The 20,929-nt window shown below is 41.7% G+C and overlaps 1 protein-coding gene across 1 annotated transcript; it reads left to right on the top strand.

The window, feature by feature from the left end:
• Nucleotides 1-3,204: 3,204 nt before the first annotated feature.
• Nucleotides 3,205-18,673, top strand: LOC311227582 (trypsin-like; the record flags this gene model as incomplete). The annotated part of the gene is made up of 5 exons (XM_084313302.1): nucleotides 3,205-3,211; nucleotides 4,068-4,221; nucleotides 11,464-11,605; nucleotides 15,395-15,652; nucleotides 18,521-18,673. The coding sequence occupies 5 exons, from the start codon at nucleotides 3,205-3,207 to the stop codon at nucleotides 18,671-18,673; spliced, it is 714 nt and encodes a 237-aa protein (XP_084169428.1).
• Nucleotides 18,674-20,929: the final 2,256 nt, after the last annotated feature.

Here is a 20,929-nt window from a genome sequence, read left to right as displayed (position 1 = left end):
TAAAAAGACGTTGGCTATAGCTACATAGTTAGTTGACGTAGCTGTGGGGGGTAGCTTAGGATGATTCCAAGGGCCCAGCACTGGGGGGGGGCCCCCAAAAAAAAATATATATATATATATATATATATTTTTTTTTACTAGACATCACTCAGGTGTATTATTGATGCTCTCATTGATACTATGTTTGTTTCTGAAGTGTGTGTGTGTGTGTGTGTGTGTGTGTGTGTGTGTGTGTGTGTGTGTGTGTGTGTGTGTGTGTGTGTGTGTGTGTGTGTGTGTGTGTGTGTGTGTGTGTGTGTGTGTGTGATATATAGAGAGAGAGGGGGGGCTTTGGTAGACTATTGCATTGGTCCATTCATTGAAGATGAACGCAATGCGACATCCTTTACTAGGCTCACCCACCAACAGTGCAGGTGCTCGCATGCGCTCGCATTCACTGGGGGCCTACAAATACATTCTTTCATGGGGCCCAGAATCTGGAGCTACACCCCTGGCTATAGCTATGCTCTTCATCTGTGGAGGCAGCCTATTCCAATTTGCCGCTCCGCTGAACTTATTGGTGCACTTGCCCTGCAGCCCAGGTCTGTCAGGCTGGCCCTGGTGGGGGGGGGACTGTGACCTTCTGGCCCTGGTGGGGGGGGGGACTGTGACCTTCTGGCCCTGGTGGGGGGGGGGGACTGTGACCTTCTGGCCCTGGTGGGGGGGGGGACTGTGACCTTCTGGCCCTGGTGGGGGGTCTGTGACCTGCTCCACTCCTCTTAAAGTGGTCCTCCAAGTACCCTGGAGCCCCACCGTGCGTGGTACACATTATGGACCACCCTGAGCTGGAACTGATTGATTGATTGATTGATTGATTGATTGATTGATTGATTGATTGATTGATTGATTGATTGATTGATTGAAAACTTTATTAACAGATTGCAGAATGGGTACAATACAGTACGGCTCAATACACACAATTGTTAAGGGGATGCAGACCAGAGAAAGACTTTCGTCTTGTTTACATCAGGGTCCCCCATTTTACATTCATCAATTCAATTCAATTCACCCATTTTCAAAACACCACCAACACTCCCAGCTGTGACACACCATGTTAACCCCTGTGTGCACTGACTGATGACTGATGACAGCTGACAGCTAGATATACGTGCTCGGCTTCCCGCCACTGCGTCATACCGTCACGTCTTTACGTACTGCAACAAGAACAAAACACAAGACTTAGAATAGAGTTGCACCACATTTCAATACAACACATGCATTATGAACATATAGGCTACTCACTTTAACACAAACATAACATATGATCCCATTTTCAACATATGAGAACTTATATCTCAACAAAACAGTACTGTTTATTTACAGACAGAGTTTCAAAAAGAGAATGTATACGTTTGAGGGGGAGGGATATACTGATACTGAATCGACCCGGCCTCTAGGGGGAGCCATCCTAGCTGCTGGAACTGTTGCCTTCCTACATGGTCCCTGGCTGGGGGCCCAAACCTAGTACCACCCTGACCAGTTTGTTCTGTTAGATCTGGAGTTTGTCCTTCTTCAGTGCTTTAGTTTATAGGCCCCTCGTACCAGGAACACATTGCGTCATCAAAACAACAAGGAAACCAATTAATTAGCCAGCAGCCGAATGCATAAAGTGCATGGAAGCAGCAAATCTGTACATCTGTATGTTGTGTGTGTCATAAATGTCACTATGTAAACCTGATGTAAACAAGACGAAAGTCTTTCTCTGGTCTGCATCCCCTTAACAATTGTGTGTATTGAGCCGTACTGTATTGTACCCATTCTGCAATCTGGTAAATAAAGTTTTCAATCAATCAGCCTAAAAGACACTCAGCGTCCAATAGTTTTTCTCACAAAAAAAATCTGGTTCTCCCAATAAGATGAGATATTCCTTTATTGATCCCCTTGGGGGAAATGCAGGCGTCATAGCAGCATGGGGGAGGGGGGGGGGGGGTACAGGTAGTAGAAGACATACAGGTCACAGGTCACCGAATCACCCTGCTGTCCATAAATAACGCTAAGCTTCACTCTTCAAAGAGACCGCCCGTGAAGACCTGAGGGCATCCAGACCTCCTGTTTCTGCCCAATTCTACAGCTGCTGCAACACTTTTTTCAGGTACGTCCGTCCCTTCACCAATTATGTACTCCGCCTTTCTGTATACCTTCAATAATAATTCCATATTATAGCCTACAGCATGTTTCTGTGTGTCTTTTTGTACTTATAATTATACGCGGCTTTATACATTTAATACACAACTCCCGTTATACCGGTTCGGCCTCCCTGTTCCGTCCACACGCTGGGGGAGGACTGGGTTTAGTGGAGGTGTTGGGTTTCCAGCCGCCCCTCCAGGCCCACAATAGGGCCCATCTCCCCAGGTGAGACCAGGAGGAGGCTTAACGAGATAAAAAATGCAGGATGACCCCGTAGCTTTGTCTTGTACTAGGTCATCCTCATTGTTACCGGGTGGAACATGGTCCCGGTTCACATTAATACTGGAGGACAGATGGAAGATAGTTTAACGCAGTATATAGTTACATTATAAAAGGAGAAGGACGAGCCGGGCTCCCACCAGTCGGTAACACCCTGAAGGCTGGTTAGGAGGGCTCGAGCCTTGAGGTGAGGAGCAATTCATCTACACACCATTCTTTTCTTCCTATAAATAAGCGTATAATGTCATTTGTCACATTGTTACAACTATAGCGTTACGGTTCAATGACTATACGGTGACCGATCGAATCGATTCGATTGCGGCCTTTCGATCGGTCGGTTTTGACTAATGCTGGCAGAGTCTTCGACGTTGACCGATAATCTTTGAGGACTTTGAGAGACAGTAATATTATAAGTAAGAGTGCAATATGCAGACTGTAATGTTGTAATTAAGATGACCGTATGTGGTGTTACATAAGGATGTTATACATAAGGATGTTACACATAAGGATGTTATATAACATTCGGCTGGTATGAATCATGTTTTAATGTTACAGGTGAAAAATATACAAAAGATATAAAAACAAAAGATGGGCCAGCCAGTCAGATGTATTGTGGCGCTACTGTTGGCTCTCTCAGTAACACGTAAGTACTGTTGGCTCTCTCAGTAACACGTAAGTACCGTGCAGTCCTCCTGTCATAGTGAGGGATACTTATCCTTCACAACTGATGCTAATAGACCCTTTTCACAGCAAGCCCTCATGACTGGTCAGAGCTATAGGCAGTGGCCGAAAGTAAGTATTTTATTACTCAAGTACCGCACTTAAGTACAATAATCAAGGTACTTGTACTTTACTTGAGTATTTTAATTTGAAGGGGAACTTTATATTTTGACTCTACTACAGAAAATGTGGCAAACATTGTGCTTTCACATTTGAAGCCTGCGCACTTTACATAATCAGAGCAGCATGACCGGTCGAGGGGTGGAGGGTTGAATGTCATGTGTGTGTCATGTATGTTATGATGAATTGAAAATGGGGGACCCTGATGTAAACAAGACGAAAGTCTTTCTCTGGTCTGCATCCCCTTAACAATTGTGTGTATTGAGCCGTACTGTATTGTACCCATTCTGCAATCTGTTAATACAATTTTCAATCAATCAATCAATCAAACAATCAATCAATCAATCAATCAATCAATCAATCAATCTCCAAAGCACTGGAATACACAAACGCTATGCAGAATTCATACTTTTTACTTTAGATACTCAAGTACATTCAATATAAAATACATCTTTACTTTTACTTAAGTAGAATTTTAATGGAGGACTTTTACTTTACTTTTACCAGAGTATACTCATCAAACTGGGTATTTCTACATTTACTTAAGTAAAGGAACTGTGTACCTCTTCTTCCACCACTGATGAAATCATGTTAAAAGCAGAAAATACATAAAAAACACAAGACAAGACAAGACAAGACAGAGTTAGACGGCAGGAGAGAGGCAGGTGGTGGGGCAGGTATTGATTTAGGTTTTTGAATTAATGCATGACTTAAACACCTATATTGCCTGGAGCCGACCCCACTGAATGCCTGACTGGAGCCTGTTGTTCTCACTGTCTCAGATACGCTGGCGAAGAGGATTATCGGGGGCCAGGTGGTCGAGCGAAACTCCATCAAATATCAGGTCTCTCTGCAATATGGGGACAGGCGCCATTACTGCGGAGCCACTCTCATTGATCAACAGTGGGTGGTCTCTGCTGCCCACTGCTGGAGACCGTGAGTACTACTGACCGAATAGTGCACTGTACTTTTAGAGAGCTGTGAGTGTGAGAAGAGAGAGAGAGAGAGAGAGAGAGAGAGAGAGAGAGAGAGAGAGAGAGAGAGAGAGAGAGAGAGAGAGAGAGAGAGAGAGAGAGAGAGAGAGAGAGAGAGAGAGAGAGAGAGGGAGAGGGAGGGGGGGAGAGAGAGGGGGGGGAGAGAGTAAGAGAGAGAGGAACAGAGAGAGAGAGAGAGAGGGGGGGGAGAGAGAGGGGGGGAGAGAGAGAGAGTGAGAGAGAGAGGAAGAGAGAGAGAGGAAGAGAGAGAGAGAGAGAGAGAGGGGGGGGAGAGAGGGGGGGGGAGAGAGAGGGAGAGAAAGAAAGAAAACAAACGAGAGAGAGAGTTAAGAGAGAGAGATAGAGGGAGAGAAAGAAAAAGAGAGAGAGAGACCTACCCAACCTCCTCCAATGTACAGTTTCTTCGCCCTCAAATGTATACTCTCTTCTTAGAAACTCTGTCTCTGTCTCAGAGTTTCCAACACCAGGGTCTATGTGACAGGCGTTGTACTCAACAGTACTGTATATTTGTAAATCTGGTATGTCATAAATGTATAGATGTAGCAGTACTGTCTATCTGTATGTCATGTATGTCATATATGTTATGATGAATTGAAAATGGGGGACCCTGATGTAAACAAGACGAAAGTCTTTCTCTGGTCTGCATCCCCTTAACAATTGTGTGTATTGAGCCGTACTGTATTGTACCCATTCTGCAATCTGTTAAATAAAATGTTCAATCAATAAATCAATCAATCAGACAGAGAGAGAGTGTAAGGGAGTGAGGGAGAGAAAGAAAATAACTAGAGATGGTAATCCGGAGGTTCCTGGTTCCATTCCCGCTCCTCCTGGGTAGCGAGTCGAAGTGTCCTTGAGCATAGTTACCTCTGCCATCGGTGTGTGAATGTGTGAGTGAATGGGTAAAACAAGTGAAAAACCAAGTGTAAAGTGCTTTGGATAAAAGCTGCTATATAAATGCAGCCATTTAGATAGATAGACAGACAGACAGACAAGGATAATACATAACCCTAACACTAATAAATAAAAGGATAATACCTAACCCTAACACTAATAAATATAAGGATAATACGATGCCTATATTTTTTTGTATTTAATTTTTTTATAATTTTTTAAACAAACACAAACAAACATGACAACACACGATAAGATATACAAGCATTAGTTGTCAGTGCACATCCAATGAAATCACATTTTAGTTAATTGTCTTATATAGGACCTGTTATCTAAAAACCTACACACATATGCTCTAGCTCGTACCCCCCCCTTCCGGACCCCCCATTGGATAATCCATCCATTTTCCCTCGCTCCTAACCAGACATTACCATTATATGCTAGCTTTTATTCTCTCCACCACTTCTAACCACAATGTCATTTTGGATTCATTGAGACCCAAAATTCTTGCTGTAGATATTTCTTGATAGATCACATCGAGATATGTAATAATCCAGACCTTTCGGCAAATTTTTTCCGGTTGGAACCATCGTGATGCTATCAGCTTTTTAGCCACTGTGATACCCGATAAAACCAATCTCTTTAGCTGTGGATGTACTGCACACTCAAAAACATCATTCAGCAGTAGTACAGAGGGGTGTACAGGTATATTCCAAGTTAAGAGATTTGATAGTTGCTGGGTCACCTCTTTCCAGAATATCTTAACTGGTGGGCAGTCCCAGTACATGTGCATAAATGTCCCCTCGTCCCCATTTGTACATAAGGAGCATTTGGAGTCTTGTATAAGACCCATTTTTTTCAGTCTTATAGGAGTCAAGTATGTCCTGTGAATATAGTTAAGATTGATTTGTTGATGGTCCGGGTTCCTTGATGTGAGTCGAACATTTGCCCAGGCTTCTTGCCAATCAAAATCACTTTCCAGGTCTGGTATATCCCTCCTCCAGACGGAGTCTAGGTGGAGGGTTTCATATGAGGACGTTAGTAATTGATGATAAAAATCTGAAACAAAACCTCTTGATGTCTCTCTTTCATAGAAGAATTTGTGGTATCTGTGGTGTACAATTGGTATATTTAATGGAACACCATGAGCCTTCAAACATGCCAATAACTGTGCGTAAAAGTAATATGTGGACTTGGTGAGATAAAATTTTTTGCGTATTTCATTGAAACTACAAAAACCCTGTTTATTGAAGACGTCTCCTAATGAGTGTATGCCTTGCTTTTCCCATCTAGGGAATCTTATAGGTTGTTTTCCTATCCAGAGTGCATTGTTATTGAATAAGGGAGTACGATTATGCCATTTATGTAGGGTAGAATATTTTTTTTGTGTTTCGCGCCATATCCGGATCGCATGAGTGATTATGGGGCCAAATTTCCGTTCGCATTGCTTAATTGGTAATTTGGTGTATACTATGCCCTTCAACTTATGTGGAGCTACTATATTTTCTTCTAAATTTCTCCAGGATACTAATGCTTCGGGATCAAACCATGTTGTTAGTGGTCTTAAAGTGTACGCCTTAAAGTAGTGGTAGAAATCTGGAAATGCCATACCTCCGTCTGCTTTGTTTCTCTGTGCGGTGGATCTTTTTATACGTGGTGGTTTGTTATTCCAAATAAATTTGTATGTGGAGGAGTGTAATTCTTTCCAGTAACCCTTTGGAGGGGGTAACGGTAGCATTGAGCTGAAGAAGTTGATTCTAGGTAGGACGTCCATCTTGATTATTGATATACGTGCCTGTACTGAGTTTTTAAGTTTCGACCACCTGACAAGGTCGTATTTGATTTTGTTTTGGATTTTTATGTAATTGTGCTTCACCGTTTGGCTTATGGTGGGGAATATTTCAACTCCCAAACATCTAAAGTGTTTTACCATCTGTATCTCTTTTGGGAGGGTTATATTTCTTTTTGCAGGGGCGTTAAGTGGGAGGAAGGCCGACTTCGGCCAATTTATCCTAAATCCCGATAGATCTCCAAAGTCCTCAATCAGCTTGAGAAGATGAGGCAATGCTGTGTTGGGGTTTTGCATGAACAGTATTACGTCGTCCGCATATAAACAAATTTTGTGTTGTGTGCCCTTGATTATGATTGGTTCTATGGATTGGGATTGTCTTATATATTGTGCTAAAGGCTCTAATGATAGATCGAATAGTCCGGGACTAAGAGGGCAACCCTGTCTGGCTGAGCGTGATACCGGAAAGATTTTGGAGATGATTGTACCTGTTGTAATCATGGCCGATGGGTCTTTGTATAATACTTTAATCATATCAATGAATCCTTTTCCTAACCCCATCCTTTCAAGTTCAAGTTCAAGTTCTTTAATAGTTGTCATACAGAAGTACAGAATACTTTCATACAAAATGCTTCTTACTGTTACGCTCCAGAGACTGTGCTAGACAAGATAGTATCAAATAACATAATAACATAATATAGCATGAATTTAGAAGAAGAAAAATGAGGTCACAGTGTTCGGTATAGACATATGTACAATGTTCTGAGTTACCATATAATATACAATACACAATACTATGCAGTGTACTAATGTACAGTACTATCTAGTGCAAAGCAGAAATGGGATGAGGTACAATTTTTGGTACAATTTACAGTAAGGTGTACGGGTTGTAGTGCAATCCTTCATCCATAAATATAAAGTGTGGGGAGTGGGTGCTACAGTGTGTTTGTTTAAAGTGGGTGTGTGCTATAAAGTGTGTGGAGTGGGTGCTACAGTGTGTTTGTTTAAAGTGAGTGTGTGCGTGTGGATGTGTGTGCTATGTGCGTTTGGTGGTTGTTGTTGTGTAGTGTTCATTCATTGTTCGTTTAGCAGCCTGATGGCCTGGGGATAGAAGCTTCTTCTGAGTCTTTCTGTGCTCGCCTTGAGACTCCGGTATCGCTTGCCTGACCGCAGCAGTTCAAAGAGGCAGTTGTTCGGGTGACTGGAGTCTTTAATGATTCTCTTAGCCTTGCCCGTGCAACGCTTGTTGTAAATGTTCTGGAGGGTGGGGAGCCCCCCTCCAATTGTGCGTTCGGCTGAACGTGTCACTCTTTGTAGTCTGCTTCGGTCTTGTGCAGTGCTATTCCCAAACCAGGAGGTGATGTTGCCGGTCAAGATGCTCTCTATTGTACATGAGTAGAAGTTCTTAAGGATCTTCTGGCTGACTTGGAACTTCCTTAGGCGCCTGAGGAAGTAGAGGCGTTGTCGTGCCTTCTTCACAACACTGTCAATGTGTGTGGTCCATGTCAAGTCCTCGGATATGTAGGCTCCGAGGTACTTAAAGCTGTTGACTCTCTCAACCGGTGCCCCGTCGATGCTGAGGGGGCTGTAGTCCTTGACCCCCGACCTCCTGAAGTCCACAATCATCTCCTTTGTTTTGCTGACGTTCAGGGAGAGGCTGTTTTCCTGGCACCATCCCGCCAGGACCTTGACCTCTTCCAGGTAGGCCCTCTCGTCGTTGGCAGAGATCAGGCCCACCACAACTGTGTCGTCAGCAAATTTGATGATTGTATTGCTACTCCGCTGAGCCACACAGTCGTGTGTGTACAGGGAGTAGAGGAGGGGACTCAGAACACAGCCCTGGGGGGCCCCTATGTTGAGGGTGATGGATGAGGAGGTGCAGTTGCCTGCTCTCACCACCTGGGGTCTGCCAGTCAGGAAGTCCAAGACCCACTGGCAGAGGTCATAGCCCAAGCCCAGGTCCCTGAGCTTGGCTATGAGTATGGAGGGGACTATGGTATTGAATGCCGAGCTGTAGTCGATGAATAGCATTCTCACATAGTTCCCCTGCCTCTTGTCCAGGTGTGATGCTGCTGTGTGCAGCACATGGGCTATGGCGTCCTCCGTGGACCTGTTGGGGCGGTATGCAAATTGCAGGGGGTCCATGTTGATGGGGAGGGAGGAGCAGATGTAGCCCTTTACTAGCTTTCTAATACTGCCCATAGATACGACCATTCCAACCTGTCAAAAGCTTTCATTGCATCCAGGGACAGTATCGCCTTAGGTGTGTTGTCTTCCTTGTTGGCATCTAGTACGTGTAGTAATCGTCTTATGTTATCGGTGATCAAACGATACCTATATTTATATATATATCATATATGTTTGCTATCACTCAAATTAGTTTGTGCTTGTTTTTGCTCTCTTTCATACAAATAATAGTTGTAATATAATGTTAATTGCCTTCTATTAATTTTTTTATTCATGTGTGGTTTGCAACATTTTTATCTTGTCTTTTTTTAGTAATGACGTTTGTGTGACTTCGGAAGCAGAGTTAAGAAGCTGATGATGTGATGTTTGTGTGACTTCGGAAGCAGAGTTAAGAAGCTGATGATATGACGTTTGTGTGACTTCGGAAGCAGAGTTAAGAAGCTGATGATGTGATGTTTGTGTGACTTCGGAAGCAGAGTTAAGAAGCTGATGATATGATGTTTGTGTGACTTCGGAAGCAGAGTTAAGAAGCTGATGATATGATGTTTGTGTGACTTCGGAAACAGAGTTAAGAAGCTGATGATGTGATGTTTGTGTGACTTCGGAAGCAGAGTTAAGAAGCTGATGATATGATGTTTGTGTGACTTCGGAAGCAGAGTTAAGAAGCTGATGATATGATGTTTGTGTGACTTCGGAAGCAGAGTTAAGAAGCTGATGATGTGACGTTTGTGTGACTTCGGAAGCAGAGTTAAGAAGCTGATGATATGATGTTTGTGTGACTTCGGAAGCAGAGTTAAGAAGCTGATGATATGATGTTTGTGTGACTTCGGAAGCAGAGTTAAGCAGCTGATGATGTGATGTTTGTGTGACTTCGGAAGCAGAGTTAAGAAGCTGATGATGTGATGTTTGTGTGACTTCGGAAGCAGAGTTAAGAAGCTGATGATATCCTTGACCATCAAACTCCGATTTATATGAAAAAAAGCTCATCATGATTCTGGCTCAGCAGCACTCCTGTTCTGAGAGTTCTGAGAGACTTTACAAGTTATTTATGGCCACTCTTTTGCAATACTTTCTATTATACTCTATTTTTCCTATTTTATTGTATTATTTTCCATGTTTAACTTTGTGTGTGAACTGTATTTTATATTGATGTCGCTGATGGTTGATAATGTCCACCCCACCTGTGCAGAATAAGATGAGATATTCCTTTATTGTTCCCTTTGGGGAAATGTGGGCGTCACATAGCAGCACGGGGGAGGGGGGAGGGGAGGGGGGTGCAGGTGCGGGCAGCAGGGTAATAGTAGAAGACATAAATATAAGCAATGAAATGATAGTAAAGGTAAAAATAAGCAGTGTAAACAATAACACAATAACAATAATTAACTCACTAAGGTTTGAGGTCGGGGGATGTTGTCTCCATCGCGGAGTGGACCTGTGAATCTCATTGTTGGGGATGTGCGATTGTGATAATGTCTTACAAATAGACATGTCCAATATTATCGGCCTACCGATATTGGCATTAAAAGTAATATCGGAAATGATCGGTATCGGTTTTCAAAAAAAAAAAAAAAATTAACATTTATTTAACCTTTATTTACCCAGGCAAGCAAGTAAGAACAAATTTTTTTTTTATTTATTGTCAAAAGTATGCAGAATGTTGTGTTAATTACACGACAAGAGATATGTAAGGGATAATGTATAGCTACGAGGTCATTGTCGCAAAATAATTGACCGACACGGAGTTTAAAATACAGAGGCGCAGCGCAGAGGTGTTTTAAACGTCAGTGAAGGTCAATTATTTTGCGACAATGACCGAGTATAGCTATACATTATCCCGCTTATTACATGGCTAACTTACTAACAAATTAATTCATTTTACACCATCGACAAGACGAGATCAAATGCAGACGCAGTTCTGTTCTGTCGCTCCGCTGTCATCGCCGGCAGCTTCGCCAACAGCCGGCAGGTCTGTGGTCTGATTGCACTGATGTCAGTGGGCTTGATTGGTCCAGCTGCGCACGGCGGTCATTATTGCTCGGCAGAGGTCCGTTATCGAGTAATAACCGACCTCTGACGAGCGCTATTGACCAATCACAATCAAGCATTTCGACGAATGTTAAAATGCCATGTAATAAGTAATGTTAATTACCTGAAATTATTCAGTTTTTTGGGGGGGGGGGGGGGGGGGAACCCAGCATATATCGGTATCGGTTGATATCGGTATCGGAAATTAAGAGTTGGACAATATTGGTAAAAAAGCCAATATCGAACCTCCCTACTTACAAATGACCCTGACTCGACCCTTGACCTCCGCAGGGCCTCCATGATGACCGTGGTGCTGAGTGAGCACGACCTCACGATAGAGGAGGCGGCGGAGCAGGTCTTCAACGTGTCCCGGATCATGGTCTACAGAAGTTACGACTACAGGACGTTCAACAACGATATCATGCTCATCAAGGTAAGCGTGATTGTAACGTGTGTCCACGTGAGAAACGAACATGCAAGATGTAGAGTTTATCAAGAGAATCACGTGATTTTCCGAAGATCGGGATCGGCAAAAAAAAAAACTGCAATTTTTTTTTTTTTTTTTTTTTTACTTTTTTTTTTATTCAACAAACATGACCATGTTCACGTCTTAAACTCATACTGAGGCCTTAGTTTTGGTTTTAAATTGCATATCATCATTCATTTATTTATTGTCACACAGAGCAGAAGAATTTTGCCAAAACAAACCAATAGTATCCAGCTGCAGAACTGCAGGCCAGCCACACTCTCAGACCCAAATAATTTTTTTTTTTTTTTTTATCCCAATTTCTCACATTACATTCACCCTGAATGTTGACGTTATCCAGGTGAAAAGTTAACTTCATAAATCATTTGATGTATAATTAAATCAAAGGAAATACGTTTGGGTCTGAGAGTGTGGCTGGCCTGCAGTTCTGCAGCTGGATACTATTGGTTTGTTTTGGCAAAATTCTTCTGCTCTGTGTGACAATAAATAAATGAATGATGATATGCAATTTAGAACCAAAACTAAGGCCTCAGTATGAGTTTAAGACGTGAACATGGTCATGTTTGTTGAATAAAAAAAAAAAAGTTAAAAAAAAAGTAATTTTTTTTTGATCGGATCGGGAAATATCAGTATCGGTAGATACTCAAAATCACATGATCGGGATTGGATCGGGAGCAAAAAAACGTGATCTGGACATCCCTATAAAATAGACATGCTAAATACCTGAGAGGGCACTGGTTCCTACACAGTACATTTCAGTTTGAGTAAAATGTACTGTTTGAGTAAAATTTACTGTGTATGTACACTATACTATACAATATACAATTTTAGCTCTGTCATTATTATACTTAATGTAAACTGTACAGTATCTCACTGTTATTGGATGATCTAACCACACAAGGCTGATGATGATGGATGAAGACACACACACACACACACACACACACACACACACACAAACAGTATTAGGGAAGCCACTCTACAACATTAAAATAGCCACAAAGTTAAATAAGTGAAACATTTGTATCTGTAATGCCATCAAACGGCGACCGCTAGGCAAAAGTATTGCACTTTGTTTACATTTCTGTTGAGTTGGCAGGCTAACTCTGGTCAAAGGTAACCTCGTTCCCAGTTTTATCTCCGTGAGATAAAGCCTGGTAAAGAACTACGGCCGAAAGTGTGTATGGGGTAGAATGTACTTCCCCTGGAAGCTGCCGTTGCAGTGGCTTAGATGAGAAAATATTGGGCACTTCACACGTTTCTCTAATTGTTTTGTTGAAAATGTCAGCTGAAAACTCCATTTTCTTGTTTTCGAGATATACGAGCGTCTGCTTCGTTCTTTGTTTCGCTGGGGACTTGTGGAGAGTCACAGCCACGTGACCCCGCAATCGCCATCTCGTCCCCCCGTACAGACGCTATTAAGACAGTGGAAAGTGACCGACCAGGATGACAGAGGGGGTGTTGAAGTGCCACGAAGTGACCCTTTTTGTATTTTGACATCCTGTTCTCTCTCTCTGACTTGTGTCCCTTGTATGATGTAATATATTAAGCATTATAAAGGATTAAATATAAGTATGTATTATAAGCTTGATAACAGGACGAGTAGGCCTCTGATATGACGGATGTCTTTTTGTATTCTTATATAACCTGTATAACCATATACACTATAAACTATACTACAGTTAATGGAATATGCACAGTCAGAATGGACAGAGAAGAGGCCTCTGTGCTGTGAAGCCAGGAATGTGGTCACAGAGCGTTGACCTTGACAGTGGGTGAATCTCTGCCTGCAGAGAAAGCCGGGACCCGTGTAGAGGCAGATGGAATTCTAGGGGCTTTCCCAGCAGAAATAAATCTATTACTCTCTCTCAGTTACAGTAACGACTAGAAAGGGAGGAGTTTATCTTTACTGAGTGTGTTATGTGTTATACGTTGATTGGCTGGTAGAATGACATCACTATGACATCACTGTATTTAGACCAATAGTAAAGAGGTCTTGATATGATGCAGAGCCTGTATATAAAGGCCAGCTCGCTGGATCCCAGTCAGATTTTTCATTCTTAGACTGCAGACACCATTCTTATAGCGGCAGATACCGTTGAGCGATGTATTGGAACGGAATCTGTCTATTTTCCAGAGTGGCGTCCCTATGACAAGACTCTGTTCTTTTTTTTAAATGCTCTAAATCTCTAAATGACAAAGAGAGTTTTTGTTATGCTAAGAGAGAGATGTTTTTTGTTTTATACTCACTTTTACTGAATTGGACATTTCCAATGCAGTCTCTTTTGTAACTTGCTTTTTCTAATTAAAATAACTTTGTTATAATACCTATTGAATTCGTGGACTGCTTTCTATCGCAATGTGTCACGACACTGGCCTCGCCCTGCTCTCATCTGAGGTAACGGTATAGCTATATTCTGGAAGCCATGCAGATTGAATCAATTGCTGGTTACTGCTTTTCAGCTAAAGTTATATAGAGGATATTATATATATATATATATTGTTGCAGGGCCGGACGATCGGTACCACGGATTGATGGATCTGTCGAATTGATAAGGGGTACTGGGACTTGCAAATGATTATTAAGTGTTATTGCGCTAATATAATTACTATTGTTGTAGGCGAAGTAATATCATCAGTAGCATCATGAGTAGCATTACAGGCCTTTCCTCACAAATGAGGATAGTGGTGGTGACGGTGAAGTAATATCATCAGGCTTTCAAATGAGTAGCATTACAGGCCTTTCCTAAAATGATGATAATAATGATGATAATAATAATATTATTATTATTATTATAGGCAATAAGAGTTCTCCCAGACATACATTTGGTTTATTACAAACAAAGAAGAGGTTAACAACTCTCCTATGCTTATATTTCATATCAACTGGATATAACTATAGTGACTATGAAGTAAGCTTGATAGAAATAGTAATTGACCCGAGAACTTAGCGAGTTTAGCACCTCGCTGGGGGATATCGGGCGGCCACAGGGTTATATCTCGAGTAAGTGACCCGAGATAGATAGAGACAACCCATCGGCTTTCAACAGGACTATAAACAGATCTGGGCTGACCGGAACCGGAAAGCCTGTAGTGTAGCCGGTACTTCCTGTACTTCCTGTACTACACACTTTAGGAGGCATAGCTCTACCCATAGATATATATAGAACACTAGATAGCTTGCCCGCGCTGCCGGCCAATGGAGAGCGACGTCACTGAACCGCCGCCATCTTGCTCCAGTTAGCCTTGAGTGAGAGTGAGTGAGCTGCACAGACAAAAATACTCATAACTCGCTGAAATATTGACGGATTTACAAACGGTTTGGTTTATTACAAGCATTATTAACGTGGCTATGATTCAAGCGGTTTGTAAAAAAAAACATCTTTAAAAAAAAAGAAATTTATAAGTATGCCGTATCATAACTACATATTTGATGTTTATAGCAAACCAACCCGTTTGTAAATCCGTCAATATTTCAGCGAGTTATGAGTATTTTTGTCTGTGCAGCTCACTCACTCTCACTCAAGGCTAACTGGAGCAAGATGGCGGCGGTTCAGTGACGCTGGTGACTCCGCCTTAAGCTATCTAGTGTTCTATAGATATCTATAGCTCTACCAGCCTATAGGTCAAAGGCCGGGGAAAAGAGGTGCGTTTTGAGCAGTGATTTAAAAGCCTCACCTCACCGGGTGCCACCAGCTCCTCACCTCACCGCCGTGCGCTCCGTTTGTGTTCCAGATGAGCCGGCCGGCGATGCTCACCTCCTACGTGGCGCCCGCCCGGCTGCCGGACCTCAACACGGCCGAGGTGAGGAGCTACACCACCTGCACGGTGAGCGGCTGGGGCGTGACGCAGATCTACAGCCGCTACCTGTCGCCGCTGCTGCGTGCCGTGGACGTGCAGATCCTGCCGTACTGCAGATACTACTACTGGGGCCGCATCACCGACAACATGCTGTGTGCCGGCAACCGATACGGCGGCAAAGACTCCTGCCAGGTAACCGAGCCGCGGGGTTCGATTTGATTGAAGTTGATTTCAAATAATGCATAAGATAACAAACAAACATCAAGTAGATATATAGTAGATATTAGGGATGTCCGATATTATCGGCCTACCGATATTATCGGCCGATATCGGCATAAAAATGTGATATCGGAAAATAACGGTATCGGTTTTCAAAAAACTTAATTTCTTTAATTTAATTTTTTTTACATTTATTTAACCTTTATTTAACCAGGCAAGCAAGTAAGAACAAATTATTATTTTATTTATTGTCAAAGTATGCATAATGTTGTGTTAATTACACGACAAGAGATATGTAATGTTAATTACCTGAAATTATTCCGTTTTGGGGGGGGGGGGGAAACCCTGCATATATCGGTATCGGTTGATATCGGTTGATATCGGTATCGGAAATTAAGAGTTGGACAATATCGGTATAGGTAAAAAAGCCAATATCGAGCATCCCTAGTACATATAGTGGCCATCTTGGTCTATATGTCATTTGTCGAGTAATTTGTCAAGTATACTATTATTGTTTATGTGTCTTGTAAGCCCATATGGGCTGGGCATATATGTAAGACACGAGAAAAAAAAAAGAAAAAAAACATCAATCAATCAATCATCAAGTAGCGTTAACCCTTTCACTGCCGCACTACCAAACGGTTAACCCTTTCACTGCGACAATACAGAAGGTTAAAGAAAAGAAAATGGTTTGATAGGAATAAGTTGTCTCTTAATGAAAACAAAACAAAATGGATGGTATTTGGTGGTGTTCCTACCGACTGTGAAATTAAACTGAATTTAAACGGGACCGAAATTGAAAGAGTATATGAAACAAAATTCGTAGGTGTGATTATAGATCACAAACTCTGTTGGAGGCCACATATACAATATATCAAAGGTAAATTTGCCAAATCTGTTGGCATTCTGTACAAAACAAGGGAGCTGTTAAACCAGAAATGTTTGCATATATTGTATTTTTCACTTGTGGTGCCATACATGTCATATTGTGTTGAGGTCTGGGGGGATGTTTATAAAACAAATATCCTATTATTAAACTACAGAAAAGAGCTATTAGAATAATAAATAAAGCTAGTTATCTTGAATCGACAAATCCATTATTCATAAAGTCCTGCACATAAAAATTTGTAGATATGGTTTACATAAAAACCTTGGAGATAATTTTTCGTGCTAAGAGTAAGAACCTACCAGCTTGTATTCAATGTCTCTTTCAACCAAGAGAAGGAAAGTATAATTTAAGAGGGTTGTGTATTCTTAAAACATATAAAAAGGTAAGAACTAATGTAAAAGCTAGATGTGTTTCAATTTTGTGAGTTAAATTGTGGAATAGTCTTAGTGACGGGTTGAAGTTGTGTACCTCTCAGGGGAGATTTAAAAAGGCCCTGAAGGATAAAATAATTCAGGAGTACAGTTTTGAGTAAAACATCAAACATTTTTTTCTCTTTTCTTTTTTCTCTTAAAGAAAAAGAAAAAAAATTATATCTTGCAGCATATTTTAAAATGTTCTTTCTTATATTAAAGTATATTTAGTTTTTAAGAATTGTAAAGGATAGGCAAAAATAAGAATGTGCTTCAGCCTATTCCTTTTCATGTCATTGAGTTTGGATTTTGTGTGAGCTTACTTTGAATATGTACATTTGTGATTTTTTCTTTTTTTCTTTTCCTTTTGAAAGTCCACACATGTGTTTTTGATTTATCTGTAAACAAAGACCGAAAATAAAACTATTCATCATCATCATCAACCCTTTCAATACCACACGACAAAGGGTTAACCCTTTCACTACCACACTACAGAAGGTTAACCTTTCACTACCACACTACAGAAGGTTAACCCTTTCACTACCACACTACAGAAGGTTAACCCTTTCACTACCACACTACAGAAGGTTAACCCTTTCACTGCCACACTACAGAAGGTTAACCCTTTCACTGCCACACTACAGAAGGTTAACCTTTCACTACAGATGGTTCACCGTCTGTAGTGTGGTTGTGAACGGGTTAACCCTTTGTCGCGTGGTAGTGAAAGGGTTAACTGAAAGTCGAAAGTCGGTTTATTTAGGGCATCCACTCTTGTTCAAGGACAATGGCGTCTCTGACACTAGAGGACATCCTTTGTTCATGAGTAGGGTTGGGCATCGTTTAGATTTGAACGATTCTGGATTCCAATTCTTTGAGGTGCAAAGGTCAAAACAGGTCACAGCTTATTTCGCAGGAGAAAAAATTTATTAGCAAAATCCTTTATTTTTTTCATACTATTCACATTGTCAGTTGACTTGATACAGTTTAATTTGGTTGCTGTACTGTAACTAGGGTATTCAATTACGTAACTTCAAACTTCAATAACTGTAACTGTAAAACTGAAAAGGCACATTATGTACATGAAACTCTTAACTTAATACTTAATAAACTGAAACCTGCTGAAATAACATTGCAAGTTGGCAGCAGTCTAAAAGAACAAAGAGCTGCAGGGATTAATGTAAAATCAACACAAAGAAAGTATATTTAGATTCAAAGACTATTTTAATAGCTTTCTTTGAATACAGTTTCTCTCCTGTGAAATACAAATGTTCAACAAAACCATCAACATTGACTCAGCTAGTCCTCGTTCTTATATCCGCGGCGCTAAGATTGAAGATCTTTCACTTTTTCACAGATTCTAATGCTTTAAATAATTAAAATGAATCTCCAAAGTTAAAGCATTAATTTTGACAGCCATAAAAAAAAAAAGTATAAAAAATTCTGTTCCGGAATCATCTTAACGGTTCCGGAACCGGAAGTTAGGATACCCAACGGTGCCCAACCCTATTCATGAGGTCCCTCGTGTCTCCGTGTCTTCCACAGGGCGACTCAGGAGGCCCCCTCGTGTGCAACGGGAGGTTCGAGGGCATCGTCTCGTGGGGCATCAGCTGTGCCAACCCGTACTACCCCGGAGTCTACACCAAAATAAGGAACTACACTTGGTGGATCAACGCAGTCATCAAATATCACTCGTAAAGCGTCGACAGCGCCACCCTGACGGAACAGTACGGAGACCAGTGGTGTTAGTGTTAGCTAATAGGGAAAGCTATGTCGTAAAAACGTGCATTTAGCCGACTTACCTCGGCTCTTTCTGCCCGATCTCAAACTCCTGCCTGCTTTGTCGGATGTTTCTGTCTCCCGTAGGATTCTAAACGGTTCCCGTTATCTGCTTGATAGTACAATTGGAAATGTATTACCTGTTTTCGGAGCCTGTACGAAGGCCCACTCGTCTCAGACAGTCACCCGTTAATAAATGTTAATATTTCCATGTTGTGTATCATTGTCTCATAAACATTATTTGTTCTTTTCTTGTAAAACACTTTGTAATTGTGCTATGAATATAAAATGAGTAGTAGTAGTAGTAGTAGTAGTAGTAGTAGTAGTAGCAGTAGTAGTAGTAGTAGTAGTAGTAGTAGCAGTAGTAGTAGTAGTAGTAGTAGTAGTAGCAGTAGTAGTAGTAGTAGTAGTAGTAGTAGTAGTAGTAGTAGTAGCAGTAGTAGTAGTAGTAGTAGTAGTAGTAGTAGTAGTAGTAGTAGTAGCAGTAGCAGTAGCAGTAGTAGTAGTAGTAGTAGTAGTAGCAGTAGTAGTAGTAGTAGTACTAGCGAGAGTAGCGAGGGTCCTCACGCGCACCAAACCCTGGCAGCACATCACCCCCACCCTGCAAAAACTCCACTGGCTCCCCATCAACTACCGAATCCCCTACAAGATCCTCCTCCTCACCTACAAATCTCTTCACGGGTTGGCCCCTTACTTTTTTACTTTTACCAACGGATTTTCAGTTCCACGTTCGCGTTCTGTGCTCTGATTGGCCACTGACGTTTCTGGTCGCGCCAATCGTGTGACGCCTGTTTCTTTCACCGGTTAAGCTTAGGCACTCTTTCGAAGTTGGTTAAGGTTAGAGTTTGTCTTAGAGCAGGGCGATAGAACACCAGCCCTGATTCCAAACTCTAACCTTAACCAACTTCTTAAGCTTAACCAGTGATAAACTAGGCGTTAGGTAGTTTGCTGCTGTTCGAGGCGGAAATGGGCACGTCACGCGATTGGGCGCACATCACAACACCAAAGGGAGCTCCACAAATCATGTTAAACCCAGATTCGGCTCAAACAAGGGACTAAACACGTTTCGCAATTATGCCACATCAATGTGGCACGCCCTACCCAAAGCTGTAAAGGAATGTGAATCACTACCCACTTTCAAAAACACTCTAAAAAAACACTTACGGGAGACTGCAATTCGAAACTGGCCCCTGTAAATGTCCTAACCCAACCCCCTCCAATGTACAGTAAATTACCAAGTATGGTCTTGTCAATATTCCAATGTACAGTTTTGCTTGTACAGTGGTAGTGTCCCCCACCCACCCCTCCTAGCCAACCCCCCCCCCCCCACTCCTACCCAACCTCCCCCCACTCCTATCCAACCCCCTATCTGTATGTCATGTACGTCATATATGTTACGATGAATTGAAAATGGGGGACCCTGATGTAAACAAGACAAAAGTCTTTCTCTGGTCTGCATCCCCTTAACAATTGTATGTATTGAGCTGTACTGTACTGTACCCATTCTGCAATCTGTTAATAAAGTTTTCATTCATTCATTCATTCACATGTCACATGACCAGAAACGTCAGTGGCCAATCAGATCGCACCAGAAACCTCAGTGGCCAATCAGATCGCAGAAAGTGAATGCGGAACTGGAAATCCGTTGGTAAAAAACTAGACGCGTACAGGCGAGCAACGCCAACGCTTTTAGCAAAATTCACGTATTGCTCCAAAGCGCCGTTTTCAGGAATTAGCCAGGATCACTGTGAAACTATACAATATTCACCACGGTATAACACGCAAACGTATACATACCAAAAGAAAATCTTTTTCACATGTTGAACGATGGATTGTTAATGTCAAATGAGCCACAGTATTGTCTCCATAGCTATAATATAGAATATAGATTATAGCCCTGCAAACACCGCGACGCACAGTGAAAATCCCTATACTTTACAGCGCTGGCACACTAAGTACAAAGATGGGAAAACAGCGTGGCAGTCAATGTGTTAACAATTGTGTGTAGTGAGCCGTACTGTATTGTACCCATTCTGCAATCTGTTAAATAAAATGTCCAATCAATCAAATCAATCAATCAATCAGGTAGATGAAGAACATCTTTTTTTATTTTATATTCAGCAGCTGTCTATTGGAACAGTCTGCCCAGTGAACTGAAAACCATAGACAGTGCCG

Source organism: Notolepis coatsorum (assembly GCF_963971535.1).
Source record: "Notolepis coatsorum genome assembly, chromosome: 4".
NCBI classification, from domain to species: Eukaryota; Metazoa; Chordata; class Actinopteri; order Aulopiformes; family Paralepididae; genus Notolepis; species Notolepis coatsorum.
Note: the sequence above shows the minus strand (reverse complement) of the source record. Positions and strands in the feature narration are given on the sequence as shown.